The sequence below is a fragment of the Zeus faber genome (genome assembly GCF_960531495.2).
Source record: "Zeus faber genome assembly, chromosome: 21".
Classification (NCBI taxonomy): Eukaryota; Metazoa; Chordata; class Actinopteri; order Zeiformes; family Zeidae; genus Zeus; species Zeus faber.
The window spans coordinates 12,952,932-12,980,052 of NC_137208.1; the positions used below are offsets into that span (position 1 = coordinate 12,952,932).

The 27,121-nt window shown below is 44.6% G+C and overlaps 1 protein-coding gene across 1 annotated transcript in view; it reads left to right on the plus strand.

Moving 5' to 3' along the window:
- Positions 1-26,853, plus strand: part of ube2h (ubiquitin-conjugating enzyme E2H) — a 31,596-nt gene extending 4,743 nt beyond the window's left edge. Inside the window, exons 2-7 of the mRNA XM_080022396.1 lie at positions 14,895-14,971; positions 16,486-16,560; positions 16,663-16,702; positions 18,757-18,809; positions 20,387-20,515; positions 22,733-26,853. Of these exons, the coding sequence (XP_079878522.1) occupies positions 14,895-14,971; positions 16,486-16,560; positions 16,663-16,702; positions 18,757-18,809; positions 20,387-20,515; positions 22,733-22,857 (499 nt within the window). The 3' untranslated portion in view covers positions 22,858-26,853. The remainder of the gene's footprint in view (positions 1-14,894; positions 14,972-16,485; positions 16,561-16,662; positions 16,703-18,756; positions 18,810-20,386; positions 20,516-22,732) is intronic.
- Positions 26,854-27,121: the final 268 nt, after the last annotated feature.

The window sequence follows — 27,121 nt, forward strand, 5'->3', positions numbered from 1 at the left end:
GTGCCGTGATCTCCGCCGGTCCAACAGAAACAAGAGGTGACTCAAACAGGAAGTATCTGTGCAATATGGAGGAGAAACTTTTAGCGGAGATTTTAGCGGTGTCCGAATTCCCCAAGCTCTACAACCCGTCTTTACGGGTTTATCGGGACCTTGGAAAAATAAATCGCTGTCGTGGAAACAGGTTTCCTTCCAAGTGGGCTGACCAGGTGTGTGTTTGAATGCAGTGGAGATTAGCGATATATGACCAATGGCCAATAAATATTACCTACAAGATATTATCATGACTATTCCCTCTCATTAAAATAACATGACTGTCTGAAGTCATATATATTATTGTAATATAATTGGGGCTGTCAATCGATTTAAAATATTTAATCGCGTTTAATGGCATGATGGTCCATAGTTATTTGCGATTAATCGCGAATGAATCGCACATTTTCTATCTGTTTAAAATGTACGTTAAAGGGATTTTTTTTTTCAAGTGTTTAATACTCTTATTAACAACATGGGAGTGAACAAATTTGTTTGCTTTTATTGGACATAATTTGACAACCCAAAACAATGACAAATATTGTCTAGGAACCCTCAAAGGTACTGCAGCCCCATAGCCATTGGGCTGGGGTACTGCCAGTCTGACAATGCCCAACGCCATTGGATCACGGTGCTGTCAATAGCTGCTTGATTTGCAATGCAGAATCACAGTTAAACAGGTGTCTGGGTTTAACCAATGGCGAGTGAGAACATAGAGCGCGCATCACTGGATGACCCGACTTCTCTGTCGCAGAGCCAATCACGGCGCACATAAGATAGTCTTATTTTTATTTGCAAATATGTTAAAGTCGTATTTTGATAGATACCGCATTTTTCCTGTTATTCTGAGTATTCTTTGCAGACGCCGTGTGTGTGTGTGTGTGTGTGTATGTGTGTGTGTGTGTGTGTGTGTGTGTGTGTGTGTGTGTGTGTGTGTGTGTGTGTGTGTGTGTGTGTGTGTGTGTGTGTGTGTGTGTGTGTGTGTGTGTGCAGCATGCAAACTAAACAACATAACCATTCATCAGTAGTATTTTGCGTCAAAACACATCAGACAGCGAGGATTCTGTGCGAAGGACATCATAACAGAACGTGCGTTAAATGCGTCAAAATAATTGTGGCGTTAAAGGGGACCTATTATGCTCTTTCTTTACACAAGTAAATACCCCAAAACATGTTTTTGAAGTTTTCGGCTCAAATACCACTCAGACTATGCATCAGAGCCATTCTCACATGCTTCCATACTATCCTGTTCCAAAGAAAGAAATAAGCAATCCAGTTGCTGAATCTTCACTCATATGAGATCTACAAGGGACAATTTAAAATTCGTTCAGACTTTCTTTGCCGAAGCAGCACCGAGCCAGCGCATCTGGGTCCATCATGGAGGTTGTTCATGTTTTCAAGTAATGACAGATTTTGTCATTGCGACATTTTTTATTTTATTTTTTTCCAAGTTTATTAATCATAGCTTTTATCTGCGATATGAAACAAATCACCTAATCACATGGTTTTGAGTCATTTCAATCTGGACAGCGACAAAGGAGGATCCAATGCAGCTTTTAATCATGATGTATCAAGCGGAAAGCAGAAGATAAAGAGGATATTAAGGCTGAAGAGAGTTGATTGACAGAGCTCTCGTTCACGCTCAAGAAAGGTAGGCGTGTTTCCTCCTTCCTCTGACTGACTGGAGGTTTCACTTCCCCCGCCTTGGCACACAAAGGCTCCTCCATGCTGCCCAAATGTACAACGTTTTAGCTCCGTTTCCTGCAAGTCGGCAGTGAGCATAAATCCAAACTCAAGGCTTATGATTATCTCTTTTAGAAACCAAAGGGTGGTGTCAAGGTAATTTTTTTTCAGTCAAAAACAAATCTAGGTAATGAAAGCAACGCTAGGTCGTTTAAAAGTATTCAATCAAACCTATCAATCTGCCCCACAACAGTCTGCGGAGGCAGCCTTTTATAATCGGAGTGTACTCTGTGAAAATGATACGGTGTTCTTTACCGCTCATGACGTGATTCTCTCCGGCTGTCTTAAGGTGAACATTTCTCCAGAGACAAAAGCTTATTACATCACCGAACATACAGTAGTACATCATGGTTCTTAAGAGGCATGTCCACTCAGTCTGATAGGCTCCCCATGGCTGCAGGATGACCTCGACGCAATTGAATAGTAGTTTTGTGAAGCATGGCCGGCAGTGAATTGGATACGAGATGGACTGTTTGGGGGGGATTGTTGTAGGCAGAGCATACTTCATTGGGCCTTCAGTCTATTATAATACCGGGAGCCAACAGCCTTGCCCCTCCCCAAATCTGTGTAAGATTATTATTATTTTTTTTGTTTGAAGGGTGTGACGGCAACTTATTTTTTGGAAATGTATTAAAACATTTCAAAGGTTTCTACAGTTACATCCTAAAAGGGCATTTTGAGCTGTGCTAGAGTAGCTAACTTGTCGTGCATAATGGTGCTGGTGGTGGGGCGTTAGTCAAGGTCTACTGCCTTCCTGCCTATTTGATCGTCTAACTCTCCGGTCCCTGCGGCCCGCTATCCTCCTCGCGTGAAATACCAATCCTGGCTTTATCTCCTTTCGGCCGGGGGGTTTCAGCCCCATTGTGCCCTCGCGGCCTGACATCCGGGCGGCATCAGCGGCGTCAGTCTTTTGTCTCTCTCCCGTTTTACAGGAGACTCACCGACCTCCGCCCCCTGCCGCCGTGTCACACTATGTCATACCATGTCACACGGTCACAGGACATTCAACCGCACTGCGCTCTGTTTTTGCATGGCTGAACCAGCGAAACGACACTTAACAGTAGGGAAGCAGCCAGCAGGTCCACGCCTGCACCTGACCGAGAGATTGAGTGAACAGAATATATTGATACTGTGAAGGGAACACGGAAAGTTCTGCTGCTTAACCAAGAAACAATATGCTTTCTTGTAATGGATACATCGTACTGTTAAAGCAGTTAGGTTACTGGAGTATTACAAATGCTCCTATACTTTTACCCTTATTGATGCCTTATCCTTTTGCATGTTTAGCCTGACTGATTTAAGGCGTTGCAATGTGCATTTGACCCTGAAAGCCAAATTTCACTTTCTGCTTAATTTTGGCCGTAGTTCTAGGTTAATATTTAACCTCTGAGAGAAGCTCTCACACACACACACACACTCACACACTAACTGAGAATTGACTACTTTGAATAAGCCAGTAGATTATAGTAGGCTATGAGAATACTGGCGACACAATCAGAATTGTAAGGTGCAACTCGTATCATTTGTCCTGAACTTAACATAAAAATAGGGCAACGACCATCTAGTATTGCCTATTTCCACAATGTGGGGTTTTTTTTTAGATTTTGAGTGCCCAAAAGGTGACGCTGTAAATAACCTTTTGAGATGTGGGCCCCTCTAGCTTGATTGACAGGCGTGTTCTCCAGTGTCTATGAGCAAAGCATATGTGACAGTAGGAGATTTGAGGCCCTCACTGTTAATCCCACAATTCATACGAGGAAGCTGCTTGCACGCCTGACTGAGTTCTCTCAGGAAAACAGATGGACCGAAGTTTCTCTTTTTCTGTATTTGTGGCACAAGGGACCTCAGCTGGCCTCTGTCACTCAGGTGCATTGTTGCTGCTTTGCATGAGCTACACATTGATTATCAAGCAGAAACATTAGGCCTTTCACAATGAATGTGGGATTCAACAAATGTACCCGCCTTTAGGGCTGAGCGATTAATCAAATTCAAACCGACATCGCAATTTAATGCAATGCAATTTTCAAATCACAAAGGCTGTGATTAGAAAAAATAAAAATAATAATAATATATATTTTTTATGTTACACAGTCTTACCGGGCCGGCTCTTCCTTGAGGTGAGATAGGCGGCCTGCGTGCGCGGAGGGGGATTTGGGGGGGCGGAATTTTGTGCACCTTTCTCCTTCTGCAACGGTACCGAAGATGCGTGCGGTCGGCGCACCAGAACAGTGTGTTTTTATTTTATTTTACGTCTCCTTATGGAACGAAACCGTGCGTAATGGAGACACTTTCTCCGTGACTCTCTAACCCCCAAGGCTTGAAGTTAAATCAATCAGTCATTATTCTACTTTGTTTGAAGGGTTTTTCTTTTTACAATTCAATAGTGAAATAAAGATGTTATTCATATCAATTCGTGCATCAATATTCATCTAATTTCTTCATAACACGTAGGCGTGGCCTACAGGAAAGAGCAGTTTATATGTTGTTGTATCTAAAGTTGTTAGTCCTACTATAGAAAGATTTATTGCTTGTGTTTAGTGAATAATACAGTCAGTCAGACAACTTATCGCATCGAAAATTGCATAATAAATAGCAATCTCAATATTGGTCCAAAAAAATAGCAATTTGATTATTTTCCCAAATTGTTCAGCCTTACCCACCTTACAATAACTCATTTTTGCAAAGAGTCTAATCTAAGACCAATAAGACCTTTTTTGACAGAGTGGATCCCCCGCATAGTTCTTCCCACACCCTCCATTTGTCTCTATCTGATAATCTGCTGCTGCGTGGCTGTCATCTGCATTAGCTTGATAAAAGTGTGTGTGTGTGTGTGTGTGTGTGTGTTTGTGTGTCTCTCTCTCTCTCTGTGTGTGTCTCTCTCTCTCTGTGTGTGTGTGTGTGTGTGTGTGTGTGTGTGTGTGTGTGTGTGTGTGTGTGTGTGTGTGTGTGTGTGTGTGTGTGTGTGTGTGTGTGTGTGTGTGTGTGTGTGTGTGTGTGTGTGTGTGCGCGCGCGCCCACGACTCCTACAGTCCTAGACTCGGGCGATGCATAGCCTCAAAGCATCTCGCCGTCTCCCCGTTCAAGTGTGAAAATCCACGTGTAGCTTTCTCCCCTGTTTGAGGTGGGACTCATTAGACAAACGCTCTGGATTCAGGCCATTGTTTCTTGTGGCCCAGCTCGATAACGGGGCAGCTTTGATGATCACCAGCTATCATCTCCTGTGTATACGCACATGCACAAACCAAAATGCTGCTGCTGTAAATAGACTCTTGGCTTAGCGAAGGGTTGAGAAGAGGAGAAACTCAGGGAATCATGTTTGATCGTGTTTGGGGTGGGCTGGGGTGGGGAGGGGAGGGTCTCACCCTCCCCACCAGAAATAAACAAAGAACTCGGGCTCATGCGCCGGGCTAAACAGGTCCAGCTGCCACTCAACTAGCAGCGAGATCATTAAATGTACATCTTTATCTGACGGAGAAACAAACGTGCACGGCTTGGTTTGGCTATTCATCCCAGGTTTCCCTCTGCAGCCTCCAGAGTCACAAAACTGCACGGCTCACGCTATGTGGCTGCGATGTTCCTGTTTATTTGTGGAGCGCCGGTTTGATCTTTCCTCGCGTTTAGAGCAAGCGCAGACAACACGCACGCTCGTTTTGGCCCAAGTGCATATTGGGAAATGAGAATCATAGATCGGAGGGAATAATATTCATCGGTGCTGCCAGGGATGTTGTAGCGCGAGTTCAAATGGCTGATCCCGAGGTGCGTCAGCCTCAGGGGAGGTGGATATGTTTGGATGTGTGTTTTCACGTTTGAAATCTACTACTCATCTCCACACCAGGTGACGTAATAGAATTCTGTCAGGAATTGGTGTAAGAATAGTTGCATAGCTTTAACGCATTCACATACCTGTCGAAACGTGCATTTGTTTTCTATATCATCCATTTCCTCTGTTAGATTTCATAATTACCAATTTCCTGACACGATACATTTGCCATAAACTCTGCTAATACATTCCCGTTCAACTCCCATTCTCAACAGCGAATGTAAAAAAACAAACAAACAAACAAAAAAAACAAAAAAAAACACCCAGTAGGTTCAGTACATACTCCAGCAGCTAAAAGGCGTACATTTTGATTTCAACGAGTCAGACCTTTGGTGCCGTACGTCTATTGATATGTAAAACACACCCCAAGGTTTTTTTGTTTTTGTACAGGCTGCTCATGCTGGCACTCTCTCCATTGTATTCAAAAGGCTAATTGTGTCAGGAGGAGGAGCCGGACGCTTCCAGAGCCGACGACTGTCTTGAGCTGTTTTGAAGAAGGGCAATGTGAGTTGAGACTCTACATTTTTGAATTGTCATTCGCTCGGGAAACGCTTCAGCTAGGTTGTGTCGCGCTGAAACTCGCTCCAAGCGATTGACCTGCTCAAAGTACACTGTGACCATTATATCACCGGCGTGCCGCACGGGCCTGGGTGAAAGTTGGCAGAGGCAGCTGATAAAGGCTCAACCTTCTATCCGCCTTGCGTGGCAGCTGTTTGTTCACTTGAACTTATTCCACAACTTTGAGCTTCTCGCTGAACAGGTGTGGACTGTCAAAGTGCTAACCCTAACTGCCACAGTCAAGTTGTTATTGCATTTAATCAGCAGCCATTGATAACTAACCACCTGGCTGGGATAACATTAGGATAGCAAAAAAAACCAAAACGATCAAAAGGCAGTTAAATATGGCAGTTAACATTACAAGAGCGAAGTTGGCCCTTGCCCCGGGTGATGCAGACCAAGAATTAATCATTTCTACCCTCCCGCGATGAGAACCTGTGCTCCACTCCTCGGGACTTTTGATCCCGCGTGTTGCTTGGAGGCCGTGTTTGACTTTTGAGAGGACGTAACCAGAACGCAACAAGTTCATTTATTTTGTCAATCACAACACAACAACTATTTGTGCAGTTCCACCAACCACCCACGACTCCGCAGAGCCGCACAGCGCCGGAGGGGAGACGCGAGAGCCGAAAGCGCCCCCCCCCCCCCCCCCCGGGGAGCCTGCAGGAAGAGACGGGGAGGGAAGTGAGAACAGCTGGGAGACGCTCGCAGGCCTGTTTCTGTCCTACTGGTCCACCTGCATTCACTTATCGGGGCGGGCAGGGACCGCCAGGGGCCCCGCCGCCTCGCAGAATACACCACAACAACAACAGCATAAACCGGGGGCCATACTTTTACAAAGAGAGACTAAGGGGGGGGGGGGGGGGACAACATTATCCAGAACATTACAGAACTTTTCTGGATTAGGGCTCTTACAATTATTACATAATCACATCACACTAAGTAGATTGCGGAACAACAAAAAAGATCACAATCATATGTTTCCATCTAAAATTATTTGGGATTTTAAACCACTGTAAGAAATGTTGCAATCAATAGAATGGGAATGAGGTGAGTTTCCATCAGTTAGGTGAAGAAAATACTGTCTGCCACCACTTTCAATGTCAATAAATTGATCTTCTGCAATATGTAGACATGTATTATAACATGCATTATTGATTCATTTACTGCCAATATTATTGTGGCATAAAATGAATGACGTTTCTTTTATTTGTTAATCGCAATCATATGTATGACAGTTAATCGTCAACTAAAATGTCATCACTGTGACAGCCCTTTTCTAGATCACTTTGGTAACATCGCATACATGGAGCCATGCATGGCATTAGCTTGTGAATCACCAAACACCAGTGTTGGTACCGTTATGCTAAACAGCTTATTTTTGTCTCAGTGAAGTAGCAGCTAATGTGTGTGTCTACAGTAAGCCTTCTACAACAAAATGATATGGTCAGAAAGAAAGAGATGGTTGCAGCCATTGTGAACTTTAAATTCTGTGAGGTTGCCAGTTCAGTAAAGGAGGGTTGACAATTAGCCACTTTTCCCCTCTAACAAAATCAACCTTCGTCTTTTTTATATGCCCAAATCAAGCAGCTTTGCCACTCTTGCTATCATGTGTTGAAAAGTGGCATTACATTTAATCTTTTTAGGGCTAGTCTCCCTTTGTAATGCCCTTGTCGACTCCTTCCTTTCACAAGATGATATAGACTCTTTGCTATGTCCTTATCAGTGCATTGGCCTTCGCATTTTTATTCGGTAAGATCCTGAATGTAAGAACAATAAAGGGAAGCAAACGGAGCAATGGGGGGAAAAAAAACAGCCATGTCACGTGATAGAAAATATGGGAGAGCCGGAGTTTGAGTGGGTCAGTGTGGTTGGCTGGAGACGGCTGCAGGGAGGGAAGAGTGTTTGTTTGGCATGAAGCTGATTTAATCACCCTCTCACAGCTACTGCCTTTCTCTGGCTCTGCCTGCTGAGGCCTGTACCTCGGATGGTTGCTGTGCTACGCTAGCAGCCTGCGTTCCCAGGCTCTGTTCAGTGTAGTAAAGGTCATACAGTAATCCTATTTGGCACAATGTTATACAGTTAATAAACAGAAATTGTATGCACACTGTGTGTGTGTGTGTGTGTGTGTGTGTGTGTGTGTGTGTGTGTGTGTGTGTATATATACCAATCAGCCACAACATTAAAACCACCTGCTTAATAATTGTGTAGCTCCCCCTCGTGACGCCAAAACAGCTCTGACCCGTCGAGGCATGGACTCTAAAAGACCTCTGGAGGTGTCCTCTGGTATCTGGCACCAAGACGTTAGAAGCAGATCCTTTAAGTCCTGGAAGTTGCAGCGTGGGGCCTCCATGGGTCGGGCTTGTTGTTCCAGCACATCGCACAGATTCATGATCGGATTGAGATCTGGGGGATTTGGAGGCCAAGTCAACACCATGAACTCTTATATTCCTCAAACCATTCCTGAACAATTTGCAGTGTGGCAGGGCGCATTATCCTTCTGAAAGAGGCCACTGCCATCAGCGAATACCGTTGCCATTAAGGGGTGTACTTGGTCTGCAACAATGTTTAGGTAGGTGATACGTGTCAAAGTAACAACCATATGTACTGTATGCCCGGACCCAAGGTTTCCCAGCTGAACATTGCCCAGAGCATCACACTGGCTTTCCTTCTTCTATACTGCATCCTGGTAGCATTTCTTCTACAGGTAAATAACACACACAGACACCCTGCCATCCACATGATGTAAAAGAAAATGTGATTCATTCATCACCATTGCTCTATGGTCCAGGTCCGACGCTCACGTGCCCATTGTAGGCGCTTTGGGGTGCGGACAGGGGTCAGCATGGACACTCTGCCCGTTCTGGGGCTACGCAGCCCCATACGCAGCAAGCTGTGATGCACTGTGTGCTCTGACACCTTTCTATCATAGCAGCTTTAACTTTTTCAGCATTTTGTGCTAAACTAGACTTAACTCCCCACGTGCATCAATGTCATGGGCGCCCATGACCCTGTTGCTGGTTCACCAGTTGTCCTTCCTTGGACCACTCTTGGTAGGTAGTAACCACTGCATACCAGAAACACGCCACAAGACCTGCTGTTTTGGCCCTTGTCAAAGTGGCTCAGATCCTTACGCTTGCACATTTTTCCTGTTGCAAAACATCAACTTCAAGAACTGACTGTTCACTTGCTGCCTCATATATACCACCCCTTGACAAGTGCCATCGTAACGAGATGATCGATGTTATTAACTTCACCTGTTAGTGATTTTAATGTTGTGGTTGAGATAGAGATATATATATATATATATATATATATACACACACACACACACACACACACACAGTATGCGCGCTTTACAAATTGTAGACCTTAAAAGACACTCAATAGTCTTAAATTTTAATTAATTGGCCTCAATTTCAACATACAGATTTTGGATTTATATGGATGGAATGGATTTTATTTATCCATTTCCTATCCAACCCCTAAGCCTACTGTGGAACATACTTTAATATGTTCCTACATACTGGCCTGTTGGAAAAATGCTTATTCTATATTAACCTCTACTGTAGGACTTCCCTTTATACTTCCCTGTGATACTTAATTGAACAAGATAGATGATTTGTCCAATCCTATTCCAAAGTCTTACATGCAGTTAAAATTTGGTCCACCGCATTGATGGAAAAAGTGCATCTTTCCGCACAGATCCACACTCTCATTGTTTGCTTCTGTTTATGTGCTTTTCTTCCAGAAAGGCCTCTTATCAGAGAGTGGGCATTGGGCCCTGTCATGTGAGAAAGCAGGAGAAAGAACGGCATTGTTGGTGGTTGGACATTGTAGAGTTCACCACTCCAGCTCTTATTGTGTTCCAGGAGTAAAAGCCCTTTCTGCGCTTCCTTTTGCATAATAGAGTTTGTGCTCTCAGAAGTACAACTAGTCGACAGTGCTGTATAAGCTATGCGTCTATGTCTCTCCTGGTGTTATCGGGAGGGAGAGAAAACCATTCGACCCTCTCGCCCTGAGGACTGAAGCTAATATTTCCTGCCTCATCTGCGATCCCTTTTGATTTTTGTTGCTGTCCGGGGGGGGGGGGGGGGGTGTGTACGTGTGTGTGTGTGTGTGTGTGTGTGTGTGTGTGTGTGTGTGTGTGTGTGTGTGTGTGTGTGTGTGTGTGTGTGTGTGTGTGTGTGTGTGTGAGCTAAAAATTTCACTGTGCCACAACTCTTAATGGAAGATAGACTTTTCAAAAAAAGTTATAATACATGGATGTTAGAGTTGAATGCCAAGCTAACTTTACAGTGGCTTACCTGCCCTCAGAAAAAAGGTAATGGACAGCGATAAACTCACAATCATTTCCTTTGTAATTAAAGGTACAAAATTAGGGCAGATTATACCTGGTCCAAGGCCAGCAGGCAGTAAAGCATTCCCATGCTGATTGGAGGATGAGATAGGGGTGTATTCCCTGGGATTCTGGGTAAAGTGAGCAATAATTTGCGACTAAGGCAAAGCCGTTTCTAGCTCCATCCCCAAGACCAGTGTGCGGCCCTTTCCCTTTTGTCCATTGAGAGTGGACCTAAAAACCCCAAATCGTCATCCTGACTTAAAATCCAACGTCGCCATCCCAGGCTCTTGTGAAGGATCACTGACTATTAATGGAAGCATCTTCGATGCTGCAGTCTACAACAGTACAATAGATGTCTGCCACAAACGCTTTCCTGGTCTGGTACATATTGTGCTAGTGCTAACCTGCTGTTAGTGTATGCACACCCATCCTTTCCTCAAAACTGTTGTATGTATTGTACATACCACACACACACACAAAACAAAAGGAACATTTGAATAGCGTCCTAAATATGTTTTGGCATTTCTCGTTCCTTAGTCCGTCTGTTTTGGAATCCCCGGTTGAGATGCTCCATAGTGCATTGAAAATGTACTCAACGCAGGGGATTCCTCAAGTTGTCCAGATAATTCATTGCCCTGGCCAGCGATGTCCTTGGCAATATAACTTACCATACTGTAACCATACTGGCTACACCGACACCATGACTGTGCTTGACTAAGAAATAAGGACAATTTTGATTCAGGAAAGAACAAACTTCAAATGGACCATCATATCATTTTTCTCTCTAATTAAATATGCTGCCCTGCTGATCATCAGACTGTTGTAAGACGTATTGGCTCCTCGCTATGTATGGTATGGTTTGGACCGTATTGTTGGTCAACATGCTGTTTATGATGAACCATCATGTTTGTTTGTTTTTTCCCCCCAGATTTAGAAAGTAGTTGGCCAGGAAAGGTTATTCTAAACATGGGTCAGGCAGGGATAGCAGACTGAGAGTGCAAAAACAGCCATATTTAGACCACACCCGCAGAAAGGTTATTTCACTATATATTTTTATACCTGAGCCCCACCTGAGCCTTTAGACTTTCATTCTGAAATGGGAATTCATGATAAATAAAGACTCCCCCCTGAGCCTAATTGATCTATCTACTGATAGAATCACTATAAATACTATATATACTATAGACTGCATTATAAATAAATCAAATTTATTTAGAGTGCAGTCTTAAGGAAAAGCACCGCTAAAAACTTAGAAGAAAAGACTTAAACCACAGTTTTGTTTATTGTTCGGCTTTGCTCATTCGGGCTCAGTGTAATTGATTATATGTGCATGTAAACAGATATTTTTGACCTAGCTCTGCACACAGTTTATGTATTATCTATACTAATCTTAGGAAGGAGACTGGATGAACAGACTGCAGTTATAGGCAGAGGACAGAAAAGTGCACAATTGTATGTGAAAGTACATGTGTTTCGGAGTACTGAGTGTGGAAATAAAAGTCTTAAAGCCTTTTATATACATGAGAAACCTGTGTAGGTGGCAATTGAAAATTGCTTGAACCCCAACAAAAATGTTGTTCCTTTAAGCTTGAACATTTTGAACATGCAGGTGTGTCTTTCGAAAACAGGCTTCGTCCTACATCTCCAGCCTCAGATTTTCAATCCAGTGGCTCCCTGTCAGTTAAATGTTTCCTGTCTTAGAAGTTCCGTCACATAATAACTACATAGCTTTCCTCTCTCTCCGACTGCCAGCGGTCTCTGTCGACTTTGCTCACTTGGTAATCCACTGCCACCATCCAGTTAACCATGGTAATTTTTACATGTTGCGGCAAGAGCCCAGTGCTGTTTCAACAAACCTGTCAAACCTCTTCATGCTTGCAATGAACATGGCTTGACAAGGGTAGTTATTTATTTGTCCGTGGTCTCCCGCTCCTCATATCAACCAAAAAACGCTGGGGCCTGGGCACCGAGGGGTCACAGAGCAATGGAAAAATTGACCAGATTCCCTTGATTTTAAATTTGTGCACCTCACTCAACACAACAGCTGATGGAGATGATGTGTGACACATGGTGCGACAGTGTGTTAAGATTTACATCCAAGTGAGAGAAATGACTGCTCTCTCGGGCTCGCAGTGCATCCTCACACGTGGCTGTAATGTCTTAGATCACTGTGCCTGCAAGATACCTCATCCCACATAAACCAATCGTGTTCAAAAAAGAGCTTTCTCATTGTCCCGGGTTGGAAGTTTAAAGGGGTCACGGATATCCGCAGCCTGATCCGGCAGGTGCCCCTTGCTGCTGCAGTATCTGACTGGACTCCTGCGACAGAATCACTGTTGATTCAGTCTAATTGATAACACGCCGACCCCCATTCAGCACTGCTCTCTATCACATGTACACAGCCACTGACACATAGTCCCATCCCCCCCTTGCGGGGATTGGGACCCTCCTTTGCTGTAGACGACCTTACAGACATACCTTCACACACCAGTGATTTTCCCTGCTGCTTTGCCGCGCAAATGCCCTCGCGTGAAGGGCAGGAGGATACAGCGGATGAGTGTGAATGGCGCGTAGATACTCTTGAACGTTTGTCGCCTTAAGTACGTCATCGGATGTGAGTTTGCCTCTTACGGGCCTGCTTCAGCGTGCGCTTCACATCCGTTCGCTCCGCCCGGACCTTCTTTTGATGAAAATGGCCTCTCGGCTTGAGAGGCGTCGGAGAGAACTTTCCCTTCTCGCCGCCGACGACACATTTCCCGGGCGAAGCAGGGGGATTCAGTGTGCCCTTCACAGATTCAGCCGGAGCTTAAAATACACCGCCCGTTTGATTTAACCCGTTGGGGGTCAGCGCCACTGCTAATGGGATACACACTCGGTTGGGGCTGCTGCTTTGTGGCTTGCGAGAACACAGTTCTTTCCGTCCTTCATCTTTCACGGGCCAGGGCTGATTCTCTCTCTCCCTCTGTTTTTCTCTTGGTTATGTTCTTTGTTTTGTTGTCTCCTGTCTCTGCATTCTGTTTTTGCCCTGTCTTGGCCCCTTCTAAAAAAAGGCATCAGGGGATTTATCTACCAGTGATTAATTTAGTTCTAAGTGTAACAGAACAGAGTGGGAATGTAATACAGAATTTAACCACATGGTTTTCAGACAAAATTAATAAATAAATGAATAAATAAAAGCCTGTTTGGCGGGGTTTAATTATTGTAATTATGTCTGAAGCAGGCATAGTTTTGCATGTTAATGGCCGGGAACATTTCTAACTAGTAAGTCAGCCATCGAGACGAAAAACGTCACGGGTTGCATATGTTATTGGCTCAGGCTGCTGGTATATTCAGAGGTGAATCACATTAGAATATATCAATATGCCGAGCAGTCTTCAAGCTCCAACAGTTGCTTTCATTTTCAGAGTCACAAGGTCCTTGCAGACTATTGCAAAGTGTTGTGTGTTGCATGAGTCATTTCAAGTGTCATTGTGAGATGACATCCAAGCCTCAAACTACTGTTATTCTGCCTTGGAGCACACGCTGCTTACAGATGGTCAAAGCTTTTTTTTTAAATTCATTTTTGTACCACATGATTACAGAGATACAATACATAGAGCCTATAGCCTAGATTTTAAATAATCATATGGTCAGAAATGTGTTTGTTGAAGGAGGTAATGCTTCACAAGTGGCTACACAGAATTACGTTTTTATTTTTATTTTTTTGATACAGGATTGTATTGAAATTCCCATGCAGCAACAGCGTATAATCAACATTGAAAGACGTTTTTGAGGTTAATTAGAAGTACAGCAGTGTTTAGATGCTCTGCATTTGACTATTTTCCTGCTGGCTGTATTAAAGGATTCACAGCTATTTATGCCAGCGTTAAATGAAGTAACCATTAACTTTGAGCATTTGAGACATTTTGCAATAAAATAACTGATTGCCCTTTCGGTCATTATAGACACGGTAGTTAAGTGTTCTTATGAGTGATCCCTGGTAATAGAATTCAGCTATGAGCTGTGACTATCTTCTATTGTTTTGTTTTTGTTTGTTTGTGTTCATGGTCTTATTTTCTATTTGCCTGTCATTGAAGGACTGAGAGTCTAGTATTCTTGAGCGTCTTTGTAGGCATCGCAGCACTCGAGTTCAGTGCACAGAATGAAGAGTCGGCGGGTCGCTGATGATTATCATTGGCGGTAATTGTCTGGATTCTCCAATAGAATTGAAAGGCATGAGGTGGAACCATAGAATGATACTGCATTATTGTTTTTTAATTATCTGCCGGAAGCCATCATTTCTCTGTTTTGGTGCCAACTGTGGATGAGGTGACGGGAGCAATGAAATTTGAGAGACATGTTCATTTGAGTTCTTAATTTGTGTGATATTGTTTGCCTCATGGGTCCTTAACGTCCATGCAGTATCGAGAGCAAGCATGAAGTCACCATCCTCAGCGGACTCAATGAATTTGTAGTCAAGTTTTTCGGACCACAAGGAAGTAAGTGATTATTTTATGTGTTATTTCCTATGAAATTTGAAACATCATGCCTTAACTGATAAGGCATGATGTATAGCATCATGAAACCTTGACCACTTTGGCCCTCTCCATCCACCAGGCGTGAACACAGGACTTGTATCCAAATTGTGTAAAGATAAACTTAGACCGAAGTGCAACCGAAGTGCACTGTGTATTTGATGTAGCTATTTCATATGCGATGCCAATCTGACCACCCACAACACGTGATGCCGGCAGGTGAACATGTCCCGCGTGACAGCATTTTTTCCAACTGCACAAGATTAGTGAGCCATGATGCGTCACAAAGGGCTGCAGGTTGGATTTAAGTTAATTTCCATCACAAAACGCCAGCTTCTGGATGTAATTCCAAGGTCTTGTCATTTGTGATGCAAGGAGAGCTTCTTGTCAGCAACCGTTCTACAACTTCAATTAATTCCCAAATAGTTTTAATGTGGCAGTTGATGCCAGCCATCAACAAAATGCCGTGACGCGATACTTGAGTAGCCGCCAGTTGCGTTCGGCCACCACCACACGTTATAAAATGACAACAAATAAGTTCAGTAGCGAGAGACTGAACCTCCTCTTATATTAGATGATTAGTTCTAGCCCTAATCATCGCTTTTGAAACGTGACGTTTTTCAAACGTGTCGGAAGAACAACACAGAATGGCACGTCAAGTTTCCACGGGCAACACAACAGCTCTCGACCTTTTGTTTGACTAGCCAGTATTTGGGATCAGAAAAGTTCAAATTTCCTTCCGTTTTTCCTTCAAAAAAGTAACACTTTTTGAATTGTTTGAAATCCCATTTGCGTTACTGTGAAAAAAAAGATTGTATCCAAGCGTTTGGTCAAAATGTCAAGATCACAACACAGCTACCGGAGGCATCCCAGCGCTTCTGTTTTGGGCATAGAGGTTAGAGGAGATCCCAAGGATAGGGCTGGAGCCAGGTGTGAACAGCGCTGGATGTGGACAGGAAATAGTTCTCCATTACGGTGTTTGCAACAGCTGTCACACCAAAACATCCCGCCAAAGCAGCGTTTGAGTGTGTGTCCACTGCGCTGTCATCAAAAGCTTTATCCATCCTCGGCAAGTGTCAAGAGTTTTAATGTGAGCTTTTTCAGGTCGGGGACAGGACGCAAGGCTCCAGTTACGCTCTTGTATTCTGGGAGATCACACACACACACACACATACACATACCCATCCATTTCATATAATCACATTCTTCTGGATGTCACTCTGTTATCCCAATGGACAAGGCAAAGACATTTCAATAACCCGGTGCTGAAAGACATGAATTCAAATAATCAGAAAAATGAGGAAGGCTGTGGAAAGAGGAAGACCGTTAGTGTATGTGCATCTCGTTTTCTGTTTCAGAACTAAGCGTCGGAAAGCGTGCATTCACTTGCTAAAACCTCAGCGCGTGAGGACGCTAAATGGACGTACCTAAAACTGTTGTTATGTTGCTGTTTGTTTGTCTGTCTGTTTTACTTCCAGCACCGTACGAGGGAGGTGTGTGGAAGGTGCGAGTAGATCTTCCCGACAAATACCCTTTCAAATCGCCATCAATAGGTAGGGAGGTCTAGCCCTGGACACACAAACATGAAACCAATTTCATTTGTGCAATTCATTGTCTAACATTGTCCAAATCTTCTGTCTGCGTTTGCCTTGCAGGATTTATGAATAAGATTTTTCATCCCAACATTGATGAAGCGTAAGTTAGAGCATGTATTGTATTGGATGCTTTCCCGTTCTTTCCCACTGTGCAGCTGGCAGTAGCGGGAGCTGTCTTGGCAGCGTTGAGCTCGCCAACTCTTCAGAGCTCTCCAATTTACAGAAATCTGGCAAGATTACGTTTTGAGCCCACTTTAGGGCTGCACCAAATATATCATTTCAGCATCCTCAACCCGATGTGCACATGCGCAATAGTCACATGGCAGGACGTGCGTTGTCAAGTAAGGCAAATTAACTCAAACACGTCACTCGACAACTTTTTTGCTGCTTGATACCAAAGCAAAACTCGCGGTTCTCATTTTCCATGACTAATCCTCAAGAGAAGTCTGTCTGATATAACGTGATTTACTTAAAAGTAAATTTAAAAAAGAAGGAAGGGTTCTTGATAGGGTGTGGTGGGTATGGAGAACAAATTTTCAAGAATCGTGGATTCGGTAAGAGACTTCCATTTGGATCCTGCTGATCGGTTCCTGACTTTTGCATATTTCAGTCACGCTCCCGACTCGCGCGGAAGCAGGAAGGCAAATGTTGTAATAATCCATCCAATGAGTCATTTCCTTGAAAAAGTTTTGGTTTGTAATTATTTTTTGTTGATCGTTCCTTATAAGAAAGAGTGATATTTCTTTTCATAAATGAAGGGAAAAATAAACCTTCCTGTCACAGTTTACAGATTATAGCCTAAATGTGCCAGGAATAAATATATTATTATTTTTATTTTCCCGCACTCTCCTAAAAAAAATCACCCCAATCATTCCAGAATGATTCATTCTTTCCAAATAGAGCTATTCAAGTCATCTGGTGAAAATTCCTGTATTTTTTCCACACAGCATTAGGGGTGTCATGACTCCGAAATCGAAATGAGCGTTCGATTTCGAAGTTTGAAATCACAAGCAGGTTCCCGATTCTCCCCATATTTTTGTGGGTTATACTGTCAGACATGGCTCTTTGACCGCCAAAACCAAATAAATGCGATTTCTAATGTAACGTTATCCAGACATAAATCTATCGAGGCAGAACAGACACCGGCAGCTTGCGAGAGGTGCCGGTGGGCAACAGTAAGAGCTTCATTCGAGTAGTTAACGTTGTGGATGTGATTTGGATTGTGATATCAAAGATAACATAGTAACGTTGAACGGAACCGGCTTTGATATGATAAGTAAAATTAGGAAAAAAGTCAGATTATGGAAGAACGAAGCGGAAGTGGTGGGTGGCGGAGAAGAGACGCACTGCAGTAGTTTTGAAAAGTCAAGATTCAAGATTCAAGATTTTTATTTGTCACATACATATACATACATACATATACATACTCATACAAGTCTCTTTTAAGTGATCCGGATGATCCGGCCTACTGAAAAGAGCCGACTCTTTCTGCTCCCAGGCATTTCTTTTTATCTGTAAAATTGTATGAAATGCTTTGTTTATATTTATTCCACAACAAAAAAAACCTATCTATTTGTTATCATTATTATTATCCATGAACATTATCTGTTTATCTTTACAAATCAAGGCTAGATAGTCTTAACAATTGCATAGATGTCAGTGCTGAAAACGGAATCGTGACCCTAAAATCCAAATTCAAATTGAATTATAGATTTGGAGAATCGTGCCACCCCAACAATATAATATCACAGAAAGAAAATATATTGTCAGGTAAATTTTGTCCAATATCGTGCAGCCCTAACCCACATGTTGTTAAAATGTGTATGGTGTACATTTTGTGGCAACAGATTTTTCCGCCTAATTAATTTCAAAACCCTAGGTCAAGGTGAACTGGTTTCTCCCCAGGACCTACAAGGACTAATATTTGTTATATTCCCGGCAGATTAAATAGTGAGAGGCATTACGCGATTAAGATGCCAGAATAGGAATCTGATCTGAATAATCTCCGAGCGTGTACAGATGAGGCTGCCGTGCCGTACTCGTGGCACTCACATTGCCTTGACCGCGTCGACATGTGTTGCGTTTGAAAATGCATCTGCTGCTTTGAGCGGAACGCCTCCTCCTTTTCATTCTCTTTCTCCTGTCGACACGCAGGTCAGGAACAGTGTGCTTAGACGTCATCAACCAGACATGGACGGCTCTCTACGGTGAGCGGCTCTTCTTTGTGTGTGTTTGTGGTACGCGCGAAAATGCGTGCGGGATGTCGGGCCCTCGCCAACCGGAGCGTCGGCCCTAGTTTTCTCACTCGCGGGCCCCGGCCAACGGCTGCGGCACCGCTAGCCGCTGGTGCACTAGCGGGCCTAATCTACTTAGTGGGGGTGAAGGGAACACTAATGAGGTAATACCCTGAGCGAGCAAGGTCAGGAAACATTCCCCCTGACAGGAGTGATTTACTGTCAGAGCGGCGAGAGAGATAGAGTGGGCGAGAGAGGGAGGGAGAGTCATGCTCTTAACGGCATTTATTGTGTCACAGAGTCTTTAATACTGCTCTCCCCTCTCTCTCTCTCTCTCTCTCTCTCACCCTCATTACCTCCTTTATATGCCGTTAATTTCTCATTAGGGCCGGCCCCTCTACTCGGCTAGCAGTAATATACTGTAAATGTCGGTTGAACAGTATAAACGGCCCGGTGATATGGCCAGCAGATGTTTCACACCCGCCCCCCATATTTATTCTTGCTGGCATTCTAAAGGAGTGTTCCATGGGACTGTGTGTTCTGTAGAAGCCCCGAAGCGCGTAACGGTTCGTTTGTTATTTGTACAGCGCTTATTCTAGAATAAGTGCCGCAAAGTGCCATACTTCCAGGTACATTGCAAAACGAGTTAATACGTTGAGCAACGTAGAACAAAATCTCTGATTGGAGGATATTATAGCGTGGCTCCATTCTTCTCGGGCTGTTCTTTTGGTGTTTTAAGCTCTGATGGATAGCATAAATCAAGGAAAGGTTGTCTCTTTTCTGGTGAGGCATTCATCTCCGCAGAAGCGCCATTGATGAAATCGCTGAAAAAACGCCAAAGGGCCTCGGCACTTGCTCCATTCGTCTTCCTGAGGTCCTTTTCCAGTGGATGACAATAGCGCAGGAGTTTTCCGCAGCCTGATTCGATCAAGACTTGGATTCATCCTGGCCCTCCCTCTCTCTCCATCCCTCTGGGACTTTCAGGCTTGCGTGTGATTTATTATTTTTATTATTGCGGCACCTCATCCAAGAACCCCGATCGCCGTCTAACCTAACAAATTAAAACGGTGCGATGAGCGTTCTCAAGGCCCCGGTTTTATTCGCACAAGACTTTCCATGGGCACTTCATTGGGGTTTTTTACATAAAGCATAAAAGACATTCTATAAAAGCAAAGAAGAATAACACCATCGAAATAAAAAGGTAAAGAAAAAGAAGAAGAAAAGGAGAGGTAATTCGAAACAGGCTCATTGTTCACTGAAAATCTGTTGTAAATATAGTGTTTTTGAGCCTGGATGTAAAAGGTTTAAAGGTTGGGGAAAACCTTGGCGTCATTTCCTCCTTCGCATCCTTCCAGATGCAAAGTTCTGTATCAATGGGAACAGCTGCTGAGTTTCTGGGTAGTAGATAGTAGTAGTAGTAGAAGTAGTAGTAGTAGTAGTATAAGTAGATAGTAGTAGTAGTAGATAGTAGGAGAAGTAGTAGTAGTAATAGTCGAAGTAGTAGTATTAGTATTAAGTACCAGTAGTGATTGTCTTCTGCCCCTCCCCAGATCTGACCAACATATTTGAGTCGTTCCTGCCCCAGCTGCTCGCCTACCCCAATCCCATCGACCCCCTGAACGGAGACGCAGCCGCCATGTACCTGCACCGGCCGGAGGAGTACAAGCAGAAGATCAAAGGTGCGCGTCCATGCAGCCGCGACACAGTCAGGGCCAAACGCGCCAGGCACTGGTGGTTCAAGTCCACGTCGCACAAAGACGTGATTCGCGACTGCGCCCATCTGGGACGACAAATCTCAATCGGGGCTCCCCCCCCCCCCAGATCACGGGCATCTCGTGGCGCACCATGGCGGCCGTGATCTGCTCCGCCAAAAACCCTCATCATCAGTGTTCGCCTTTGTTAAAATTGGTCCTAAAGTATTAGTAACCTGTATAACCCCGCAAAACGGACAAACAAAACCTCTCCTAAACGATACGAGTTATACCACGCTGCCAACATTTATTTCACCCTGCCGTCCCTGACCTGTGAGTTTTGCGAGCTCCTTTTCTAGATTTTGGGGAGTCAAACCGAAAGAAAAGTCAATAAAGCTCACGGCAGAGTTGCTGAGTGAGCCGCAGCGCTCGCGTTCTGACAGAACAGCAAACAGGAGCGTTGGCTTCCCATTGGTCAGAACCCTCAGCGTGTTTACGTTGCTCTCTTAAATCAACACGCCGCTGGTTTTAAACACCGCACATTGCAACACATCGCCCTCCTCCAGCTGCAGGTGTGAAACACGTCCCAGCTTTACACACTTGCCTTGTGTCATCGGGCATCGCCAGATAAACATTCCCTAGAAAGCAGCAGCACTAGTATCGTTAGAGAGAGGTTATTTATTTATTTTTATTTTATTTTAGAAGATCCTTCCGCCGCTGCGGCGCCAGGGATGCGAAGAGTCGCGACCGCGACAACCGATGATGTGTTAAAGTTAAAGGTTGTCTTTAACCCGCAGTCCGAGTTTGGCGAGTTTAAGCTGGGGAAACTAGACTTCCAGATGAATCTGAAACTGTAGACCACGTCACGTCACATCGCTCCAAAGTCGGCGACCTTTTTCTTTTCCTTTTTTTTTTTTTTTTTTTTGACAAAAGTAAATGGGCATGACTATATTCAAACGGGTCCCTTGACCGCTCACATCAAGATATCCGCATGAAATTGGGCTCATTAGAACCGCAGGATTTTCACCTTTGCAGCCACGCCCGACATAATATGTCAGCTACATAGGGTATGTTAGCGTCACGGTCCTAAACAAACTGTTTTTCGGCGCGCAGCGAAAAGATGTTATATTCGCCTTTTCTTTTTTCTTTTTTCTTTTCCCTTTTTCTGCACACTGTGGTACCTAAACATTCATGGAGTTGTAGAAGTTAGGGTGGGGCTACAAAGCTGAGATTCTTGTGAATCCAAAGAGCCCAACTTCATTCACGTGTGGTGAATTACGGCCTTTAGTAAGCATTTCAATGTGATAACAGTATTTTATTTTATTTTATTTTTTAAACTTGAGCTTACTGTATAAAATGACCTATTGTGACCTCTAGGATAATCACAGCCTCATGAAACTCTAGACCCAGAATCAAGGCACCGAGAGCATTCAGCATGTGTGTGGGATGTCCAGGTTGATTGAAGACAGCTGGGTTTTTCAGAGCCATTTTCAGAAAAACAGTGCCTGTCATCCAGTCGTCAAAATCGCACAAATCTCCCAATTTTAAGTCACCGATACTGCATCACAGCATTACTGCATCACGGCATTACTGCATCACAGCACTACGTTTTCCAAAGTGTTTTTATTTATTTTATTTTAGTTTTTCTCTCAAGGTCATGAGGTTTTCGGGTGGTCTGTGTGTTCAAAGCCCCCTTACGCTCAAAATATGCATCATTTAATCAGGCGCAATTAAAAAATAATAATAATAATAATAAAATAAAATAGAATGTTTATTCCCTTTTCAGTCGATAGAAAAGGTGTCAAGCTGCCTCTCAGATGATTCATGATGACGTCATATGAATGATGATGTCATATGAATGATTCATTAGGGTCTCAGTTTTCTGACGGTGTAAGGCACTGACCGGGATGAGCTGAACAGGTTTTAATTTTTTCCGGCAATTTTCTGGACCTCATAGACTGCTGTAGCCGCTCATAATGTCCACGTTACTAATGACTGTTTCTCGTGTGTCAACAACTTCATGAAAGCACAAACAGTCCAATGATCAACATTGAGCTATTTGTAGTAGTTTATAAATAACGTCTGACCCGGTTGTTTCTCTTTGTCCGTCTCCGTCTCCCTCTTCATCTCTCTCTCTCTCTCTCTCTCTCTCTCTCTCTCTCTCTCTCTCTCTCTCTCTCCGCCTCCCCCCTTCTGTCTCAACAGAGTACATCCAAAAATATGCAACGGAGGAGGCTCTCAAAGAGCAGGAGGAGGGAGCGGGCGACTCCTCGTCGGAAAGCTCCATGTCGGATTTCTCGGAAGACGAGGCTCAGGACATGGAGTTGTAGTGCCGGGACAACCCCAACCCCCCCTGACCTCGCCCTCTCCCCCCGCTCTCCCCCAAGCCCCTCCCTGCCCCGCCCGGCCCTGCCCCGCCTCGCCCCGCCCCGCCCGGCCCTGCCCCGCCCCTCCTCCCCGAACACACCCAGAGACTATATTTGATTTCCTAACCACAAGAAGAAGACTTATAATATTCATATTTAAACAACTTGATTATTTCTTTCTTTCTTTTTTTTTTTTTTTTATTACTACTACTAAACAAGGATTTTTACGGCTTAGCCCTCGGCGTATACCACAGATCTTTAGTTACCCCCCAACCCCGCCCGCCTCCGCCCCTACGTCACGGTCGCCGTCGTCGCACCCTTTCTCCCCCCCCTTCTCCGCAACCTCCTTTAAAAAAAGGTATGTGTGGTCGTACGGCGGTAGCCTGGATCCAGCCTCCTCCGCCTTCTCCGCCCGCATTTGCTTTTCTTGACCGTCTGAATTTCAGGGCTCGCGCCGTCAGCGCCGAAGGCGGGAGTTCCGCCTCACCGGGAATTGAAACTAGATTGAGCAGTCCTTTTTCGGGCCAGGATTTACCTCTGTGCCGTGAGCCCGAAACGGCTTTCGGTCGACGCCACTGGTCCGCAGTAATCATGTGGTCTGTGGAGTGAAGCGCGGGCAATAAGCACACCGTGTCATGTTGTTTCTTTTTTTTATTATTATATTATATTTAATTTATTTTATTTTTTAATCAAAGTGATCACATGGTTCAATGAGTATAGCCAAAAGGAACCGGGTTGAATCCAGGCTTGTCCTCCTCACATTCCACCGTTAGCTGTGGAGCGAGCCTCCGACGCATGCCCCCTTCCGTCAATGTGAACCGTGGTCCCCGAAACCCCCAACCCACTCCCACCCCCGGCAACCGGACTTAAAACGGACTTACCTGGCGGGGTGAGGAGGTTTAAAAAAGGTGGCCGCCTCCCCATCCACCTCACACACACTGTTTTGTTTTTTTTGTTTGTCTTTTTTGAAGAAGACAAGGTTCAAAAACAAGGTTCATGTTCATGCTCGTCGCTCGCACGTAGCTCGGTTGTCATCCGTCGAGGCGTTCACCCAAAAACGCCGCCGGGGACGGGACGGGACGGGACGGGCCGGGCCGGGCGGCGCGCGTTTGAGCGCTTGTCGGTGGTCAAAACGCTCCGACGAGCATCTGCTGTTTTCTCCGATGGGTTCAAAGTGACTTTTCCTCACACACCTTTCAATCAGTGAGGCACTCTCAACGGCGGACCTCGTGAAACTCTTGACTAGCTAGTAATTTGTCGAGGGCGCTCTAGGCGGTCGAACCAGCGGAGACGGCCCCGGGTTGTGAAAACCGCCTTTTTTGATTGAAGCGAGGGATCCGAAGGGGGGGTGGGGGGGGGCCGAGCCGCTCGTATCCGGGCAGATTTGGGGTGGGACGGAGAGTCCGCCTAACCCCTCGTCACACGTTGCGCCCTGGGCCTACGGCGAACGGAAGGTAACAACGGAAATAACAACCAAGCCATATTTCCAAAAACAGCCGATAGGGGGGTCGAAATAAAATGTTGGTGTTGGAGGTGAAAAAAAAAAAAGAAAAAGAAAAAAAAAAGCAGTGTTTGAAGCCGACTTATTTCTTATTTTTTCCTTCTTCTGTTTGACCCTGCTCAACACACGAGTCGTCGCTTGAGCTTTTCCTCCGCCTTGTACAGTTTAAGGGTATGAAACCCGAGGGGTGCTTTCATTGGGCCGACGTAGGCTTTTGTGGTCGGCGGACTTGGACGGGAGCGACCGCGTAGTGTTAGCTAGTGTGATGTAAACGCTCTCAAGGCCCTCGATGGCTCAGATCTTTAGTTAGCTCGTTGCTCGGTGTGTGTGTCGGATGCTCCGTAGACTCGGCCGCAGGCGCAGGATTGTACAGATGAGTGTGACTTTCAGACTAGGGTGCCGGTTTGAGACACAGTGAGCCCGGTAGAGCCTCGCGCGTATAGGCGTCCCAATCTTCAGTTCCCACAAAGCGAAGCTCAGAAATCTGCACTGATGAAGACATGACCTCCACCCTTTGAGTACCCACCGCCCCCACCCCCACGACCGAAGAGTTTGTCTGTGCAAAACTATGAAATAGTATTTTCTTTCTTTTTTCTTGACTGGTCTGAGGGAGAGTTGGATGTGTAGAGCTTCCAGCAGGAAGGTTATTATTTTTTATCACCATCTATCAGCCGTATGCTATAGGAGATGGTTCCCCAAAGGTGTATATTGCCGTTTGAATGTTTTTACCTTTTTGAGGGAGGGGATGGGATTTGGACGCGGTGTGTGAGGTTTGCCATCCTTACCTCCCCGCCGACAAAGCGGGAGCAAGCAAACTGGCTTCACAGCCGGAAGAGTTGGCTTAGACCTCTCCCTCTCCCCTCCCGCAAGTTTATCGAATATAACAACTCATTTAAACAAGAACGTTCTCATTCTTCTTGATTCTTATCAAGCACAAATGTTCTACGAAGGTGCGAGTTCGGTTGAACCTTTCCACTGATGTGACCTCAGACATGTTTAATTTGTTTCACGTGTCATGATTGGATTTTTCGTTTTACTTTTCCTTTATGCAGTATTGTACTCAAAAGTGCTGAAAACACACGCCAACGTTGAGAAATGTGCATTTCACTTGTGATGGAGCAGTGCAAAAAGGAAGCAAACCGCATGTATGGGGTCTTTTTAATTTAATTTGCCCCCTCCCCTCAAAAATGATCTTGTTTTGTTGGATCTTAGCTTTTGTTTTTAAGTGATGTGAATCCGCCGGCCTGTTTGGTTGAATGAAGACACGCAGCAGCAACCGAATCCAAACGGCCGGATGCTGATTTTCTAATTCCTGCCCCTTTCATTTTTCCTTTCCCCGACTCAGCGAGGAGGTAAATATTTATAGGCCTTTGTGTTTTTGGTTTGGTTTTTAACTGTTGAGTTCAGGAGAAAAAAAGAAAAAAAAAAAGCATTGTCGAATAAATCAGTAAATCAGTATACTTCCGTTGCAGCTTCGATTTTTAATTATTACGGAGAAGAAGAAAGAAGAAAAAAAAAGTCTGGGGAAAAATGTTTATCTTTTTTTTAATTTTACTTCCTTTGCTGCCCTTCCTTCCCTTTCGCCGTTGATGTTTTTTTGTTATTTTTTAATTTTCTAATAAGACCTCCCCCCAGTGCCCTCTGCGTCCAGGAATGGCGGGATCTGGGACACTTTATGATGGAAGAGGTAATAAAGGAATGTGGAAGTGCAGCACGATGAAGTAGCCCCCGCAGAAAGCCAAGCGCGCACACACACTCCCCAACAAGAAGACGTAGAGTCTTGAACTGGACGGACTGGGCGACGAGGGGGAGTTTCCAAGACACACAACCACCAACGTTATCCTGAACCACACACACACACACACACACACACACGGGCACACACACACACACACACACACACACACACACACACACACACACACACACACACACAAGCACACACACCCTCGTGTTGGCTGTAGCTCTCCCGTGCACCTGCATGCTTCTCGTGTGGAGTTGAGGTTGGTCGGAGCACACTCGCTCCCTCTCTCCTCTCTGCGCTGGGGTGGACGTGTCCTGCGCTGGCCTCCTGACGCCACTAAGGGGCGCCGCCGGCACACCGCAGCATGGGAAAAACTTGCTGTTTTTTAATAGTAACTATGTATTTGGTACCTAGTGTGTGATACTTGGGAAGGATCAAAATATTATTTGGTTTTGTTTTTTAAAAGTCCGTCCTTGGTCTTTATTTTTAACTCCACTTTTTTTCTTCCTTCGCTCCTTTTATCTCTCCCCTCACACACACGCACACACACACGCACACACAGACACACTTTATTTTTATTTTATCTTTGAATTGTGAAGTGGGCATGCTTGTCAAAATGGACAAATGCTCTATATTAATAGGCTTATAACCTCTTAAATAGTTGTGTATAAAATATACTGTTATAACTTCTTTTTTTAATAAAACATTAAATGTGTCCATGTGTTTGTGTGTGTGTCGGTCCGTGTGTGTGTGTGTGTGTGTGTGTCTCCGGGGCCTTCAGAGTAAGCCAGTGAAGAACGACATGAACTTGCTGACACGTATACATAAGAGTGCATCCCATAAAAACCAGGGAGTCCGGCTGAGCAACTTGATTACGTTTCCAGAGCTTTTATTCTAAGGGTGTCCACCAACAACTAATGAACAGACGCAACGAACCAGGATTATCTTCACAGGAATCACAGTCCTTCAGTTTGGCTTCATGC